This window comes from Manihot esculenta, chromosome 9, assembly GCF_001659605.2.
Source record: "Manihot esculenta cultivar AM560-2 chromosome 9, M.esculenta_v8, whole genome shotgun sequence".
NCBI lineage: Eukaryota > Viridiplantae > Streptophyta > Magnoliopsida > Malpighiales > Euphorbiaceae > Manihot > Manihot esculenta.
Genome location: NC_035169.2, coordinates 37,277,280 through 37,293,106, shown reverse-complemented (window position 1 = coordinate 37,293,106; position 15,827 = coordinate 37,277,280). Strand labels below are relative to the sequence as shown.

General features: G+C 36.7%; 3 protein-coding genes across 3 annotated transcripts; 2 read left to right on the top strand and 1 right to left on the bottom strand.

Moving 5' to 3' along the window:
- Nucleotides 1-80: 80 nt before the first annotated feature.
- LOC110622254 lies at nucleotides 81-1,632 on the bottom strand. The gene is made up of 2 exons (XM_021766711.2): nucleotides 1,140-1,632; nucleotides 81-483 (listed from the first exon to the last, which is right to left on the bottom strand). The coding sequence occupies exons 1-2, from the start codon at nucleotides 1,440-1,442 to the stop codon at nucleotides 169-171; spliced, it is 618 nt and encodes a 205-aa protein (XP_021622403.1). The 5' UTR covers nucleotides 1,443-1,632; the 3' UTR covers nucleotides 81-168.
- Nucleotides 1,633-10,444: 8,812 nt separating this feature from the next.
- Nucleotides 10,445-11,654, top strand: LOC110622396 (GSH-induced LITAF domain protein). Its single transcript, XM_021766884.2, has 3 exons — nucleotides 10,445-10,820; nucleotides 11,056-11,182; nucleotides 11,290-11,654. The coding sequence occupies exons 1-3, from the start codon at nucleotides 10,627-10,629 to the stop codon at nucleotides 11,371-11,373; spliced, it is 405 nt and encodes a 134-aa protein (XP_021622576.1). The 5' UTR covers nucleotides 10,445-10,626; the 3' UTR covers nucleotides 11,374-11,654.
- Nucleotides 11,655-12,748: 1,094 nt separating this feature from the next.
- Nucleotides 12,749-15,827, top strand: LOC110623161 (zinc finger protein CONSTANS-LIKE 15). Its single transcript, XM_021768084.2, has 4 exons — nucleotides 12,749-13,804; nucleotides 14,377-14,580; nucleotides 15,073-15,338; nucleotides 15,479-15,827. The coding sequence occupies exons 1-4, from the start codon at nucleotides 12,887-12,889 to the stop codon at nucleotides 15,594-15,596; spliced, it is 1,506 nt and encodes a 501-aa protein (XP_021623776.1). The 5' UTR covers nucleotides 12,749-12,886; the 3' UTR covers nucleotides 15,597-15,827.

The following is a 15,827-nucleotide window of genomic DNA, read 5'->3' as shown; positions in this document are numbered from 1 at the left end:
AAGAAATAATACTAAACTAAAACTAGCTAGCTAATATACCCATTTGTCACGCATTTCATGATCATTCCACACGCTCGATCAGAAAATAAATAATTCAAAATTAAGCACAAAGTAGTTTGTTTGAATTGAAAACTAGAACCATAGAAATTAATTTAAGGGCAAACCGATTCATGGAGAGCCATTTTCAGATCTATCAAAATGGAGAAGTTGGCCATTACATTTGGGGCAATCTTCAACCTGTTTTGGGACCATGAAGTACATGAGACAGCTTTTGCAACCGGCGACAACCAGGACATGGTCTTCTTTCTGCACCCTATAATGCTCTCTTGAGGAAGATGGAGGAGATGATTCTGAAGATGACTCCTCACTGTCATATGAACTGTCATCTTCTGAGTAGAAATCACCACTGTATTCTTGTGTTAGCCTTGGATCTTCTTTGGCTTTCATTCCATTCCTCCAGTTTATGTAGTAAATCTCCCCTGTCTGCAAATGCAAGCAAACCCTTGATAAAACAATACATATCTTCCACATTGTCCATTGCTTTCAGTATGAAATAAACAACAGGAGAATGCTACAAAATAATGGCCATAATCAAGAAAACGAAGTTGTTTTTGGGTTGTGCATCAATTCAAAGGTTATAATATAATCAACAGCCCCAGAAAGAAAAATAAAGGGGGAATTGCTTTGATGATCCCCATCAAAGGGGAGTAAACCATAAATGATAAAACTAATCAAACACTGGAAATGGTTTCTTTCCCTTTTTTTCCTTTGGTATTTTAACACGAGCAATCAAAAAGAAACAAAATTTATAATTCAGTGGTCAAAGCTGGAAATTTCAACTTCATCCCTTTTTCTTCCTATAGAAATGCAGACCAAAAAGGATAAGTAAAAGAGGAGAAAAAATGTTATTCCATATTTAGGGTTTTTTTAACCCTATTTTAATCTGGTTAGTAATAGTTATTATTATTATGTGCGGGAGAAAGAGAAACCAGAAAGCAAAAGCATTAAAAACAAAGGGCATTGAAGAAGAAAAGACATAGATTTCCTCAGAAAGTAACAAAAGGAAACAAGAGATCTGCATTTATTGAAGCTATAAGAGAAGAAAGAGAGTTAAAAATCAGTTTGAAAAGAAAAGCTACCTTTAAATCGAGGCATTGTTCCCAATGGTAAGGGAGAGAGAGATGAGAGTTGAGCTCCAAGGTGGTGTCAGAGTTAGGAAGAAGATGATTTTGCTCAGGCAGTTGTGGTGCTTCTGCATCTGCTTCTGCTTCTACATCATCTGAGCTCGACGACCTCTCTCCTCTTTCCCCTAAAACTCCCCTACTCTGCCGCTGCCGCTGCCGCTGCTGTTGATGATGACGATGATGATGATGATTTAGAGAACAGTTTTGAAGAGACCTCTCTAAAGATGCAGTGATCGTAGCCATGTTTGGAGCTTTCATTACTTCACCTGCTAAAATCCTTCAATTTTCAACTACCATATATATACATGTAGTTTCACAAACACGAACAGAAAATATTGAGATGGAGATGGAGATGGAGAGACGGAGAGGGAGAGACTTAAGGGTTTGAGATTTTGAAGGAACAATTAAGAGAGAGAGACAGAGAGAGGCTGTAGATTACTAGTGGGTAGGAAAAGAAAATAAAAAAAGAATTATGCAAAGACAAAGTTGTGTGTGTCGCACTCACACCATGTAAATGCGGTGCGCGTGGAAATCTGATTCAACAGGACCCTGTGTGGGCCCAAACTCTGTAAGCGCCAGGGAGCCACTGGGGGTTGGCCGGTTGGGTGGGTGAAATACATTTTGTCTCGCACCGCAGTATTTAACACGCGCAGTCGAGGGAGCGTGATGAATTAGCAGAATAATATTAATTAGGTTTTAATTGTTACGTGGTAAACGGAGAGGGAGATCCGGTCGAAACGCGGTTGCCAAAGAGAATGCCGGAACTTTCTTTTGACAGATTATTATTATTATTTATTTTTAGGAATGAACATTTCTGTTGTACCGGTGTACTCTTCTACTACTCCCCTCTACTACTACTTTAGGACGGGTTTGGTTGAGATTTAAAAAAAAAAGTTTTGTATATATATTATATATAATTGTCTATCATTTCCATTATCAAAATTACGTTTTATATTAGTAACTCTCAAACGTTAGTTGAGAAGATCTGAATTAAAGAACTCACTTATTTTTTTATATCTTCGAGATACATAAAAATAAATTAAATCATTCTCTAATTAGTAATAACTTCATAATTAAAACATTATCATAAAATTTTTTTTATATCTATATGAGTATATATATATATACTCTAATGCAATAAAATATATTAATTATGTTTTTTATTAGTGTAATTGAAGGACTGATATTCCAATTTCTTAAAACTATTTAGAATTTCTAGAAAAAAACAAAGAGAAATCAGACGATCAAAAGATGACTTGCCAGAAGGAAGGGCCGACCTGTCTGATAGAAGCAGGGCTGAGTAAGGCAGACCTAATAAAAGAAGGGTTGGAGTGCCCAGAAGTTCAGAATGCACAGATTCTTTAAAGTGCTCGAAACATTTAAGAGTATTTAGAGAATATGAACGATGATGTTTTGTTTATCCGACTTCATTAAACAAATGGAAGGCATTTTGGTCCTTTGATTACCAAGGTCTATTATTTAAGGAATAGACATTCCTTTGTTTCAGGGGTGAAAACTGCGCAAAGTGAAAAAACACCAAGATTATTATTTTCTGCCACTTTTATTGATTTGTAATTGAGATCATGCTCGTGTGTTTATTTCTTTTCTCTATAACTCATCATGAATAAAGAGTTCCTTCTTCTGAGATGTAAGACGATCCTCAAAGATCAACCCCCTTCAAGATATAATGAGACTAAGACTGTGGCTTTTGCCTTCACATCTGCAGAAAAAGATCGAAATTGAAGAACCAAAGTCAAATGAGGAAGTCATAGCCAAATTTATAGGTGGGGCAAGGTTTTGGAATCTAGCGGACAAACTGGTCTGCTACTGGCTAGGACGACCTACCAATCCAAGAAGGATGAGTTGTGGAGTAGGCGAGAGCTGTTGGCGGAATAAGCAATTAGAGGGAGGACCTGCCGAGAGGTGGAGCATCGTGTGGATGCGAGGCTAAAGTAAGAGTACCCAGGAGCTTTGAGAGGCCAGGAAGTGCCCTGGAGCTCGGAGAGCCAGAGAAGTGCCAGAAGCTCGGAGGGGCCAGAGTTGCCTAAGAAGCTCAGAAAGGGGCTGGTGTGCTTGGGATGCTCGTAGGGCTGAAGTGCCAAGAATGCTCGCAGGGCTGGTGGAGCCCGGATCCTCGTCAAGGTAGACTAGTTGTCCAAAAGCTCATAATGCTGGATGCTAGCAAGGCAAGAAGGAAAGCCTGGATGTTTGAAGACTCGCTAAGGCTTGAGAGCTCGGAAGCTCGAAAGGCTGGAGGGAAAAAGTAGCCTAGAAGCCTAAAGACTCGCATAAGGCTGGTGAAGCTTGAAAGCCAGAAGACTCGTAGAGGGCTAGTGAAACCCAAAAGCCTGAAAAATCGCACAAGGCTAGTGAAGCCTGGAAGCTCTACCAAGCAGAAATAGAAAGGAGCACGGGGTGAAGCGCGCCCAGCCTAAGGATCGCTCTACAACACGGGGCAGATCCGTGTAGTCTGTTTCTCTGTAAAGATTTTAATTTTATTTTTTTCTGGAGTCTTCCTGAAGCATCACTCACAGAGGTGGTAATCCAAGATATTTTTAAGTGATTGGAACAAGGCCTGATTTGGCTTATCCAATTGGTGTTAGTGTATTTGCCCTAGGCCATTATCTTGGACATTTTTTGTATGTCGTTTTGATTATTAATAAAAGAGGTTTTTCCTATCATTATTATTTGTTTGCATATTACATAATAATGATTAACATCCATGGTTACTTATTATTATGTTGATAATAATAAAATATAACTAGTATGGTTATTGATTGATAATCATGAGATGATTATGTATATGTTGATATAATTCAATAATCATAGATACTTGTTAGAGAACAAAGTATTGGATGGACCCGCACTGAGATCACTACATGGGTTATTGTCATAAGTGAATCTCAAAGTAGTTAAGTCTTAATCCTTTGACTTGAGATTGTCATAGTTTCCAATATAAGGACTGTTATGTTTTGACATAACCAAACATTGTCTTTAATCGGACAATTGTAAAGGTTATGATTGAGCATAATAGAAATTATGTAGAGGATATTGAACAATTAAAATAGAATTTGTCATTCTCTTTTAGAGGGATATCTTCTGGACCCCTCGATAAGTGAGACTGAGAAATGCATGGCCGTGCTCAAAATGAATTAATAGTGAGATCAATATCATTTGAATTTATCAGTCTATGATAGAGCATATTTTAGTCCATTTTATCATTATGTTCTTGATGTTTATTTACATCTTTTCTACTTAATTTTGTGGTTTTAATTATGTTTTGCAGATATTAGGTATAAAGAGACAATCTGGAGAAAATGCTCTTAAAACTGCTAAAAAGTGCCAAATATGGAAAGTGCCAAAAAAGGAAAGTTTCCAAATAAGGAAAGTTTTCAGAAAAGGAAAGTTTTCAAATGAGAAAAGTGCAGAAGCAAAAGCAAACAAGGAAAGCTCAGTCAGAAGATTATTTGAAATTCAAATCGCAGATCTTTCTTTCCTTGTTCAAAGATGTGCACACACTGCAGCAGTCATATCTTCCTATTTAGGCAGCAAGATCTCAAAGAGATGCTCTTCCTCTTCTGTATTCAATATTCAAATTTCAAAAGAGGCTCCACCTAAAAAGGAATGTATGGAAAAGCATATCTTCCCCTTTGAAGATCAAAATTCGTGCATCCTTCCTATTCAGAAACAATCTGCACGCTTTCCTCTTCTGAGAGCCATCTGCGCGCCACCTTCCTTTTCTGCAACAACTTGGGCAGCAAGTTGCACATGGGCAGCATCTTGGGCAGCCTCTACACTAATTAGGAAGTAAGGTCAGCATCTAAACTTATTTAGGAAGCACAATCTGCGCCTCCTTCCCTTTCTGAGACCAAACCACGCGCACCAACTTCCTTCCGCAGTGCATTTTCGCGCAGCCTTCCTTCTGAAGCCGAAAAGCGCGATTCTTTCCTTTTCAGACACATCTTGGGCAGAAAATACCTCTTGGGCAGTAAGTATGACCTAGGGCAACACTTCTCAACTATAAAAAGCCACATAAGGAGCCTCTACATGACCCTTAAGCCCCCCTTGGGAGACACCTACGAAATTCACATCTCTTCTTCTACCTTTCTCCTTTTATTTTATTTTTAGTTTTGTTTCAGCCATGAGAGGCTGAAATCTTTTATTCTAGTTGAGGATTGGTTGAAACTAAGGTTGTTTAATGGGTTGTGAGATCTGAACATAAATTATTGTCTTTGGTTTTGTTCAATATTTATGCAATTGATGCTTTAATTATATGATTACTTTGTTGTTTTGATCAAATTGGCCACTTGATTTTAATTGCAAAGTTAATTGATTGTTAGTTGGGATTATTTTTAGTCCGTAATTGCTGAAAATATTCTGACCTTAGAACACTTGGCGTAAAAACCAAGAAATTGCATGATCTAGCGTTATCTCCATACGTTTGGGTAGCTAGGATTTGATCTCTCTATTTCTTTATGCAATTGACAATTGTTTTGATGCCTATGGCCCAAGACGCCTTGGCAATTTGTTAATTAGTAATTAATTAGATGACGTTCCCTAATTAATTTAATCATAAGGAGAGACATGGTGGTGAGAAGCGTCTTCCACCCCCATAACTAATCTATTGAACCAATCGAGATAATTTAAGTTTCAATGATCAACCCAAACAACCAAAGTGGATCCATATCTTCAACTAGGCTTTTCTCATATTGATTTACTCTTTTATTTTAATTATTTGCTTTCTATTATTACTCTCATTATTAGTTACTACAATCAATCTCAAACCCCCCCATTTTTACTTTTATTGCAATTTATTTTTATTCTGCTTCCAGTTTATCTCATTTGATCCCACTTTCAGTCTTTTACCTCATCTTTAATTTATTATTGTTTCAGTTCATTTTATTGGTCTTGTTGAGAAAAATAAATAGGTAATCAATTCTCTGTGGATTCGATCCTTTCACCACTATTTGCAGTTGTAAAATTGTTGATAATCAGGAAGGTTATTTTTGACCGGCTTCGACAACCGCGAGTCAGTCTACTTAGAGATCGAGAAATCATAAGTTTGAACATTATAAGTTTGATATTGACCATGACTTATGTTCAAACTAGATATCGTGTGATAAAAGGATTAATACATGTTCTATTTAATAGGCTTTATAGGACTATCGATCCTCATATTAATTGGGTAGTCATAATATCTTGCTAGAGGCCGCTTATGATTTATGGGCCTTATGAGACTGGGCCTATTGCCAATTAATATGAGCCTATTGGGTCACACACAAAAGAACGTTGTTGATGTGTTATATTAATGGGCTAAAAGCCCATTAGTATAATTAATAATAATAAAGATATTATTAATATTAAATATTATTATGAGATAATAATATTTAAAAGATCTGCAGTTTATTGTAACTGTTATAGATAAAAGATTCTTCGGTTTTTCTTATTAAAATAAACTATCACGTAAGATATTAGAGTATCTGTGAGATTGTGATAGTGGGTTATGCACACAACTCTTTTGCCAAAAGAAGTGTGGAAAAGAAGTGTGGGAAAAATGAAAGAGTTAAAACGTATATAACTCCTGCTGCGAATTGTGGGGGAGAGGTTTTTGAGAATTCGTTTTGAAGCTGCAAATTGAAACACATAGCATATCCATCAGAGAGAGCTAGCACTCTAGAAGGATAAGAGACGTTCGTGTGGATACCGTAGCGGGTGTTCGTTGAAAAAGCAGCACCTTGAGTCTGGGATTGTATCTTCTCGTCGTGTCTAACAGGTTAGTAGCTTATTCTTCCTTTCGAATTAAACGAAGCACACGGATCCCAGGAAGGAAATCAGAGATTTTAATTTTTTCGTTGTGTGTTTGAGTTGCAGTAAATCTCCGAAATTTCCTAATAGTTGGAGTCATCAGTAGATCCATGAGCAAACCAGAAAGAGATCACTGGAATACTGTGAAATGGGTACTCAGGTATATTAGAGAAATATAGAAGCTGAAACTCAAGTATATTAGAGAATCAAGTCTGAAAGTCAGAGGTTTTGATTATGATTATGTAGCTGATTTGGACAAAAGGAGGTTGGTGTCAAAGTATGTATTCACTGTTGGTAGAAATGTTGTAAGCTGGAAGTTCGGTCTGCAGCATGTCGTGGCTCTTTCGACCACAGAGGCCGAGTATATGGCATCGACAGAAGCCATTAAAGAGGGAATCTGGTTAAAGGGTTTGATGGAGGAGCTTGAATTCAAACATGAGACAGTGAAGGTGTTTTGTGACTCTCAAGTCATTGTCAAGATTTTGAAAATCCATACAAAAGATAACCCTGGCAAGACTTTACTTGTCAAGAAGTTCAAAAGGACATTGACCTTGTTGAGGCTGATCGAAAAATGATGAGGATCAGGTTAAAGAAGGAGCGAGGATTCACATGTGTTGAAAAAGTTCAAGTAAGGTGAAGAATTAAAGGATTGATGTTCCAATTCTTTAAAAGTACTTGAAACTTCTAGATAAAAACAGAGAGAGATCAGACGACCTGCCAAAAGGAAATGTCAACCTGCCTAAAGGAAGGGTCAACCTGCCTAATGGAAGTAAAGCTGAGTAAGGCAGGCCTGATAAAAGAAGGGCTGGAATGCCCGAAAGCTCAAAATGCACGAATTCTTTAAAATGCATGGAACGTTTGAGAGTATTTGGAGAAGAGGAACGACGACGTTTTGTTTACCCGATTTCATTAAATAAACGGAGTGCATTTTGGTTTTTTAATTACTAAGGTCTATTATTTAAGAAATATATGTTCCTTTATTTTAAGAGTGAAAAGTGCGCGAAGCGAAAAAACGCTAAAATTGTTGTTTCTTGACATTTTTGTTGATCTATAATTGAGCTCATACTCGTGTGGTTTTTTCTCTTTTCTGTAACTCATCATGAATAAAGGGTTATTTCTTTCAAAATATAGGATGATACTCAAAAGTCGATCCGAACTCATAAATCTCCCCGTGTCTTCTTTTTCTCAGTTTTTTCTTTCGATTTTTATTTTTTTTATTTTTTTTATTTCTGTTACTTCACTCACCAGAAAATAAAATTTAAATATAGAATAACTACAAGTGATATTAGAGTAACTATAAGTGGTATAAGAGAAACTATAGTAATATATTTATTGGTTAATGTATATAGTGGAATACATATAAAATCACGTATAATATAATTTATAAAATTATATTTTAGTTTATTATAATTTAAATTATATTATAAATGTTATTGTTCTTTTAACTAAAAAATAAATTTAGTTTTTGAGAAGTTAATATTTTTGTATATACTTGTTATAGCATATATATTTTAGAAAATACACTTTCTATTATTTTTAAATCAAATGAAGCCTTAACCATAAATTACCATTTTAATCCTAAACGTGAAGAGGGCTTACGGGTTTTAAGTATTAACTTCATTGTTGTATATATAGAAGACAAATAAGTTGCCATTTAGTAAAATTATAATATTTTTTTAAAATTTTTTTTGATATTTTGAATATGAATTTAAGTTTTTATAATTCCATTCTAATCTCATGAATCTTAAATTAAAAATGTCAATTTCGTTAAAGGACACCATTTACATTGTTGGATTGTGTAAAATACACACTTTTGAAGTAAGACATAAAAGAAGTTTTCCTTATTCAGAAGTTGGCTAGAATAATAATAATTTTTTCCAAAGTCAAAATACGTGTTTCATAATATACATACTTATTTTGTAAAACTTTTAAATTTAAATGCCTTTTTTTAAAACTCGTTATGATTAAGAATTAATTTCTAGCACAACACAAAATTTCTAAATGTGAAAAAATTTTAGTAACTCGTGGAACAATTAATTTCTCCCCTTTGTGTATATTCAATTTTTTTGGTAAGTATTCTCACAAAATATAATTCTCTCTATTTTCTCTTTACGTCGCAAAATAAAAACTGAATTTTGACATAAGAATAATGAATGTATTAATTTGCATAATGTAAGCAGGTGCAGTTGGAAGATTAATTAATGAAAGTAAAGAATAATTAAACATGGAAGAAGTTAATCTTCCAATTGACAATGACTTTGAAAATGATCTAAGCTTGTTTTGTTTTTGTATTGATGATCACCAAGACCAACAGCACTCAGCAGTTGATAAAGTAGACAATGAGAAGCAAACAAGCATGCAAATAACATTGGGAGAGCCGCCTCCACTGCTACGCAAAAACATTCTCCTAATATATTTTATTAAATAATATTTTAAATCAAAATACCATTGATTTTAAATATAATAATAATAATGTGAGGGATATGAATTGAAACCCTAGCAGAGCTAATTGATGGTGGTGGTTGTGGGAATCTATTCTGAAGAGTTGTCAGTGGCTGACAAAATTCCATCTGTGTTAGTGGGGGGGGAGAGTGTCACTCTGACTCTGCAGTAATATTCCTTTACCAGCTGTCACAATTCTTTCCACCGCCTTTTTTATTTTTACTTTACCTTTTTTATTTATTACAAATTCATTTAAAAAGTAAGTAATAATATTTTAGTTGCATAAAATTTTCATTTAAATATATTTATCTATCACTTTCAAATACATTGCATGCTTTGTGTATTAATGTACTGTTTCTCGGTAGAATTTCTTGTACGCCACCTAATGCTCTATGCTGAAATGGGGTTAGGTGGAATAACCTAACCTTTTATGCTAAACACTCTCAATTTCTTTTAATCTTTATTATTTTAACATAATCTCTATATTGTAATTATTTCTTCTTTCTAACAAAATGAATAGAACTTGAGAGTGTGAAAAAAATATATATAAAAATCAAATGGTTTTTATAATTATTTTTAATAGCTCACTGGCCCTATATGTCATGAAGAATTTTCGTCTACCCAATGGGCTAGACCCAATTTTATAAATCTGCCTATTGTGGAATGTTGAAACCAGTTACGAGCCCAATCTGATCCTGCATTTTTCAGGAATATGCTTCAGCCCAAGTTGGCAACCCCAATGGCTTAGCGCTCAGCGTATAGTATCTACAACTTCTTCAACTTTACCACGTCGGATGGGTTGAATTGAACGTTTCGGACTAATTTTCGTTATCCAAATTTCAATCATTCTCATCTTGCATTTTGACTTACCATTGATGAAGCTTTTGGTCTCGGAGGTGGGTCAGTAAAGCAGAACTCAACAGCTTCCTGGTTGGTGCCTACAAGTCGATTCTCTAGAAAGAAAATGACATCTCCTTCATTTCAAAAACAAATAGGATTAATTTTCAATGCACAGAAACCAATCATATTTACAGCTTGCTTCAACGTTAATGACTTGGCTTTATTATAAAACGCGTCCTTTTCTTTTCTATTCCCACAATTCGTCATCATCCTCTTTCATTAATTCATTTCAAGAGTCAATCTTTCCTCCTCCATCGATCTCCAATCCAAGAAAAGCTTCGCAAAAACTGACGCAATGGGCCAAAAAGACGAGCCTGCAATAGGGGTTCCTTACTACGTCGGCCAGAACCCGCACCAAGCAGGAGCAATCCCACCAAACGCCGTCTTCGGCGATCCCAAAGGAATTCCTATTCAGCAAACGATGTATCGGGACACTCCTGCTCCTTTTAACTGCACTTTCTGTGGCAATTCTGGACTTACTGTCGTCAGGTGAAACTTATGCTCCATTCTAATCCCTCTTGTCACTCTTCTTGTTCCATCATAATGTTTCATCAATTTTCAAGAATTTTCCCATTTTCTGTGGGATTAAATGTCATATTAATCTATTAGTCTTCTGTGGGCATTCATTTATACAGAGAAAGTAAGGTTTTACTTTAGAGGCAATCAAGGTTTTATTATAATTGTCATGTGGGTCTGATATTTCATCCTTTATTGTAAAATATAGATCAAAGCCAAGTCTGGCAGCTGTTGTTGGTTGTATGACTCCATTTATGCTTGGAGTGTGCTTTCTTTGCCCCTCAATGGACTGTCTCTGGCATAAATATCACTATTGCCCAAGCTGCAAAGAAAAAGTAAGAGCAAGATCACCTATCATTTTCTCCTCTCCCCTTCACTTGAATCCTTGATATATTTGATTGAAGCTTCAACATAATAACTTATGATTCTTGTTTTGTTGTAGGTTGCGGACTTCGAGAAATCAGATCCTTGTTTAGTGGTGGATCTTCCCCAGTGGACGCAGCAGAGCTTTGCATTGCCTGCATGACCTGATAAAAGCTCGTTGTTTTTATACTGCTCCTGGCTGAACATATATACGCTCTCATCCTTTTGTCTTGCCATTTGTTTACTGGACTTTCCGAGTATGAGCAAGGAATTGAAATGTAAAGAACGACTGTTGGTGGCGCTAATACATATATAATTTCTAGAATGGTGTGAAATTTAGTGTGTTTCATATATATAATCTGCAGTCTGTACTTTCTGAATAAAGAATTTTGTCAGGTGTTCATGTTTCTTTTTCTTGAAAGCTAAATGTTTGTTCTTGTTGCTGTAGTCTTTAGATTTCTGAATTATTTTACATCCTCATCGTCTATGTTAGTCAATGATATAATTAACAGCATTCAAAAAGCTGTGTTAGTAATAATATGCATTACAACATCAGCAGCTAAGAATCTGAGATCCAAAGAACAGTTAAAGGCCATGGTTTGAAGAAAGAAAGCCCCATCATCTAACCTTAATACACGCGTCAAGCTTATATCTCATTTTGCATCTAACTTAAAAGGGGATTATCTCACAAGTGTCGTGTCCTCTCCCCATCTCCATACATATTTAGAAAACGTTTTTAAAAAAGTTATAATTAAGGAACGGGATGTGCTGCTGCTGCTGCAAACTGCGAGGGTAGTAATGGATGATTAAGCAAAGTGGTTCGGACTTTTGGGGTACAGAAATATTTAATTTGTCTTGGAGGGACATAACTGCAAAAAGTGCATTTATATACTCTAAAATCTCTTATGAGATAGAGAGACGTCATGGATGACGACGTATGAGTCAGACCTCGTAAGCCGCAAAATATTTTCTCGGTTATACCATGATGTAATGTTAAACTTGCTTTTACATGTTTGCATTACACGTGTGCACTAACCATTATTTAAAATTAACAATTACCCACAAAGATTAAAAATAAGAGCGTGCACAGTCAAATGCATAAACACGAGTTTTAAAAAATTCTTAAATTATATATTTATATGTAATTTTTTTATTCATTTGAAATAATTAAAAAATAGTGCTAATGAGGATTTGCTAATTGTCCCACTAATCCTATTTCTAAAAATAAAATTAACAAGAAAAGCGTCATGTGCGTTTTCACGTTTTCTATTTCTGATCCAATTATTACCGATTCAATACCGCTGAAGTACCTGCATCTGCGATCTCGCTGACCATTTAATCTCCGTTGATTTCCATGACCATCCCACAGAGTCAAAGCATCTGACGGCCAACAGAAATCAACAACTGTAATCGATGCATTACAATGATAGTATAAATGCCAGCTCAGCAAAAGAGGGAGGGAATGGAAAAGAGATATTTTTAATCATTTGCAGAAAAGGGCTCCATTTATTGCAAATTTATCAGTAATAGTCCTTCCTTGATTCCATCCCAATTCCATTCCACGCTTCTCATGTGTCCTATTACAGTCGCTGTCTACTCCCCGAAGACAAATATCAAAAGGTGAAAAATGTTTCTCATAGCTTTTCTCTTCTAGGGTTTTTCAAGCTACACAGAACATGGGGAGCCCCAAATCGGATACTAAAAGGAGCGTTCCCTGCGATTTCTGCAGCGACCAGGTAGCGGTTCTCTACTGCCGAGCGGATTCCGCCAAGCTCTGCCTCTTTTGTGACCAGCATGTGCACTCCGCTAATCTTCTCTCTCGGAAGCATCTCCGTTCCCAGATCTGTGATAACTGCAGTTCCGAGCCCGTTTCTGTTCGTTGCGAGACTGATAATTTGGTGCTCTGCCGGGAGTGCGATTGGGATGCTCATGGTAGTTGCTCTGTTTCCGCTTCGCACTATCGAATTCCAATTGAAGGATTCTCTGGATGTCCATCTGCGCTTGAGCTCGCTTCAATCTGGGGATTCGATCTCGAGGAGAAGAACTTGGATAAGGAGCCTTCCGCGCCGTTGATTCAGAGCTGGAATGATGGTGGAGTCCAGGATATGGTGATGCAAATCGAGCCATGGTTGTCTAGATCTACTGGTGGTGTGAGTTATCTGGATTTGATGGTGCCTAATGGTAAAGCCATTGTTTATGGGAATGTGAGCGGTGAAGAGATGGTAACGACGTCGAAGAGGCAGCGGAGTCCGAGTTGTGGGAGGTACAAGCAAGTGGTACATAAGCAGTTGATGGGCTTGTTCAAAAGAAATCTGATGGCCGGTGACGGTGGTGGTGGAGAGAATTTGATGCCGGAAACGCCGAGTAGGAGCGGTTGGCAGGGGGATGTGGAGGCAGCTGATTTTGGGAATGGAAATGATGAAGTTACTGCCACAACCGTTGCGGGTTCAACAGTTCCTCAGCAACCGTTGCAGGAACAGGCGCCTTTCACATCCTTGCTCATGTTGGCATCACCGATGGATCTGAAACCGAGTGGTCGTATAGTTGGCGAGAATTTAATGTGGGGTGGCAGTGCCAGTGCTCAGGGTACCCAGGTAACTTGGGATCACCGAAATTGTCCGACTTATAAACCGTGCTTTGCATAAGCAGTGCATTTCTGTCTCGCTTCCTATAGAGGCATTGCTGAAAAAAAGTGTTTTCCCCCTTTTTAATGCCAGTAGTTTCTCTTGCTCTTTCCTTTTTTTGGTTGCTTTTGCTTTTGTAAAATTGAGAGTTCAGCTATTGCCCAATAAATTAAATGTTAGTGTTTTTTGAGGATCTGTCTCTCTGTGAAATTGTTGTGATTTGGTCTGGTGGGCAAAATATTTTTCTCAAGTTAATTAGAAAGTCGGTGATAAAGCTGTTATGTATCTGTTAACCCGGTGTTGCATGTCATTTGAGTGTGTTCATGTGTTTTGGATTTGAAATTTTATAAACTATTGGAGGATCTGAACTTTCCATTTTTGGAAATGTTTGTCCCAAACGCAAAAGTCATTTCTTTTTTTACCTTGCTGTTGTTACTGACTCCTGAGTGGTTTTGTTATGCTGAAATGAATAACGTTGGAAAAGCAAGGTGTTAGGCACCAGCAATAATACCGTTGGAGCTAATTATGCTTTTGGCTTGCAGATATGGGATTTTAATTTAGGACAATTGAGGACCCATGAAGAATCTGACCAACTGGAAGTTGAATACGGGTCAAGTGATGCAGTGTTCATGATCAAGAATATTGGTGAACTTATGAAAGAAACTTCATTAAGTAACACAAAAATGTTGGGAGGCCTGTACCAGCTGGATTGCCCTATGGCACATGATGACATATCATTGTTTAATGTAAGTTTTTTTTCCCCCCCTAATACAGAGTTATGTGGAATCTAATTTGGGACGTTATTGTCATTTTTACTTGGTATGTTTTAATATGTGGCATAAGTTAATAGGTCGTCACAACGTGATAGTGCACTGGTTTTCATTGTGGATCGCAAAAATCTAGGAAGTTAGAGAATGCTAAATCTGCAACAGTTTTCTTTTCTTTTTCTCCCATATATGTTAGTTGAGAACAATGTTACCGACTTTAATCTGACGAATAATTCTTTCTTTCTTTCTTTCTTTCTTTCTTTCTTTTAATGGATAATTTTGCTTTGTGCATGCTGATGTAATTTGTTAGTTTACACACACACACACATATATTTCTAAATGTAGTCATTCCTACTCAACCTTCTTGTTCCTGAATCTTGTACCGTGTGATTTATTGCCTATTTATGCCAATCTATCTCATGCAATATGGGTCTCATTTTGCTCAATTCTTGTGGTGCTTTGAAACTGTAGAACAAATCAAATAACCCAACAGCCAGCCAGGGTCCAGCAACATCTGAGAGCAACAACCTACCTACAGCAAGGACATCGTCAGGCTCAACTCATGGTAAGCTGAAAAACTCCAGTGGTGGCGAAGATATCCAGTTCATGGAACAGAAAATTCTTGTTAGAGGTGACAGTGTGAGAACAATGCCACCAACGAAAGTTGATATTGAGCTGCTGGCAAAGAACAGAGGCACTGCCATGCAGCGCTACAAAGAGAAGAAAAAAACCCGAAGGTCTGTCCTCATTTTTGTATCTCACTTCTAGTTTGTCACTTATATCTTTTAAGGAGAAAAGCACAAACCCCACTAAAAGTTTATTAATGCACTAGTTTATCAAATTTTATATTCTGAACTGCAAAAAGTTTGTTGTGTAGATATGATAAGCACATACGATATGAATCAAGAAAGGCCAGAGCTGATACTAGGAAGCGAGTGAAGGGTCGATTTGTGAAGGCTATTACTGCATCTCCTGATGGGCGAACTGTGCTTTAGATAGAGCTCCCTGCTCTGGTTGTAAATAGTATCAACAATCCTTCCCCAGCAAATGTATAATTCAGTAGTCCTTGTTTCTTATTGTTGTGATCTATATGTTGAAGCATGAATGTGTTCATGTTCATGCTCATCCTCTCCCTAAATGAAGTTCCACTTGATGTTTTGGCCTATTACTTTTACTAACAGAAATGGCAGTGCTGAGAAAAAGAGCTGGTGGCTTAGCAGGCTGGA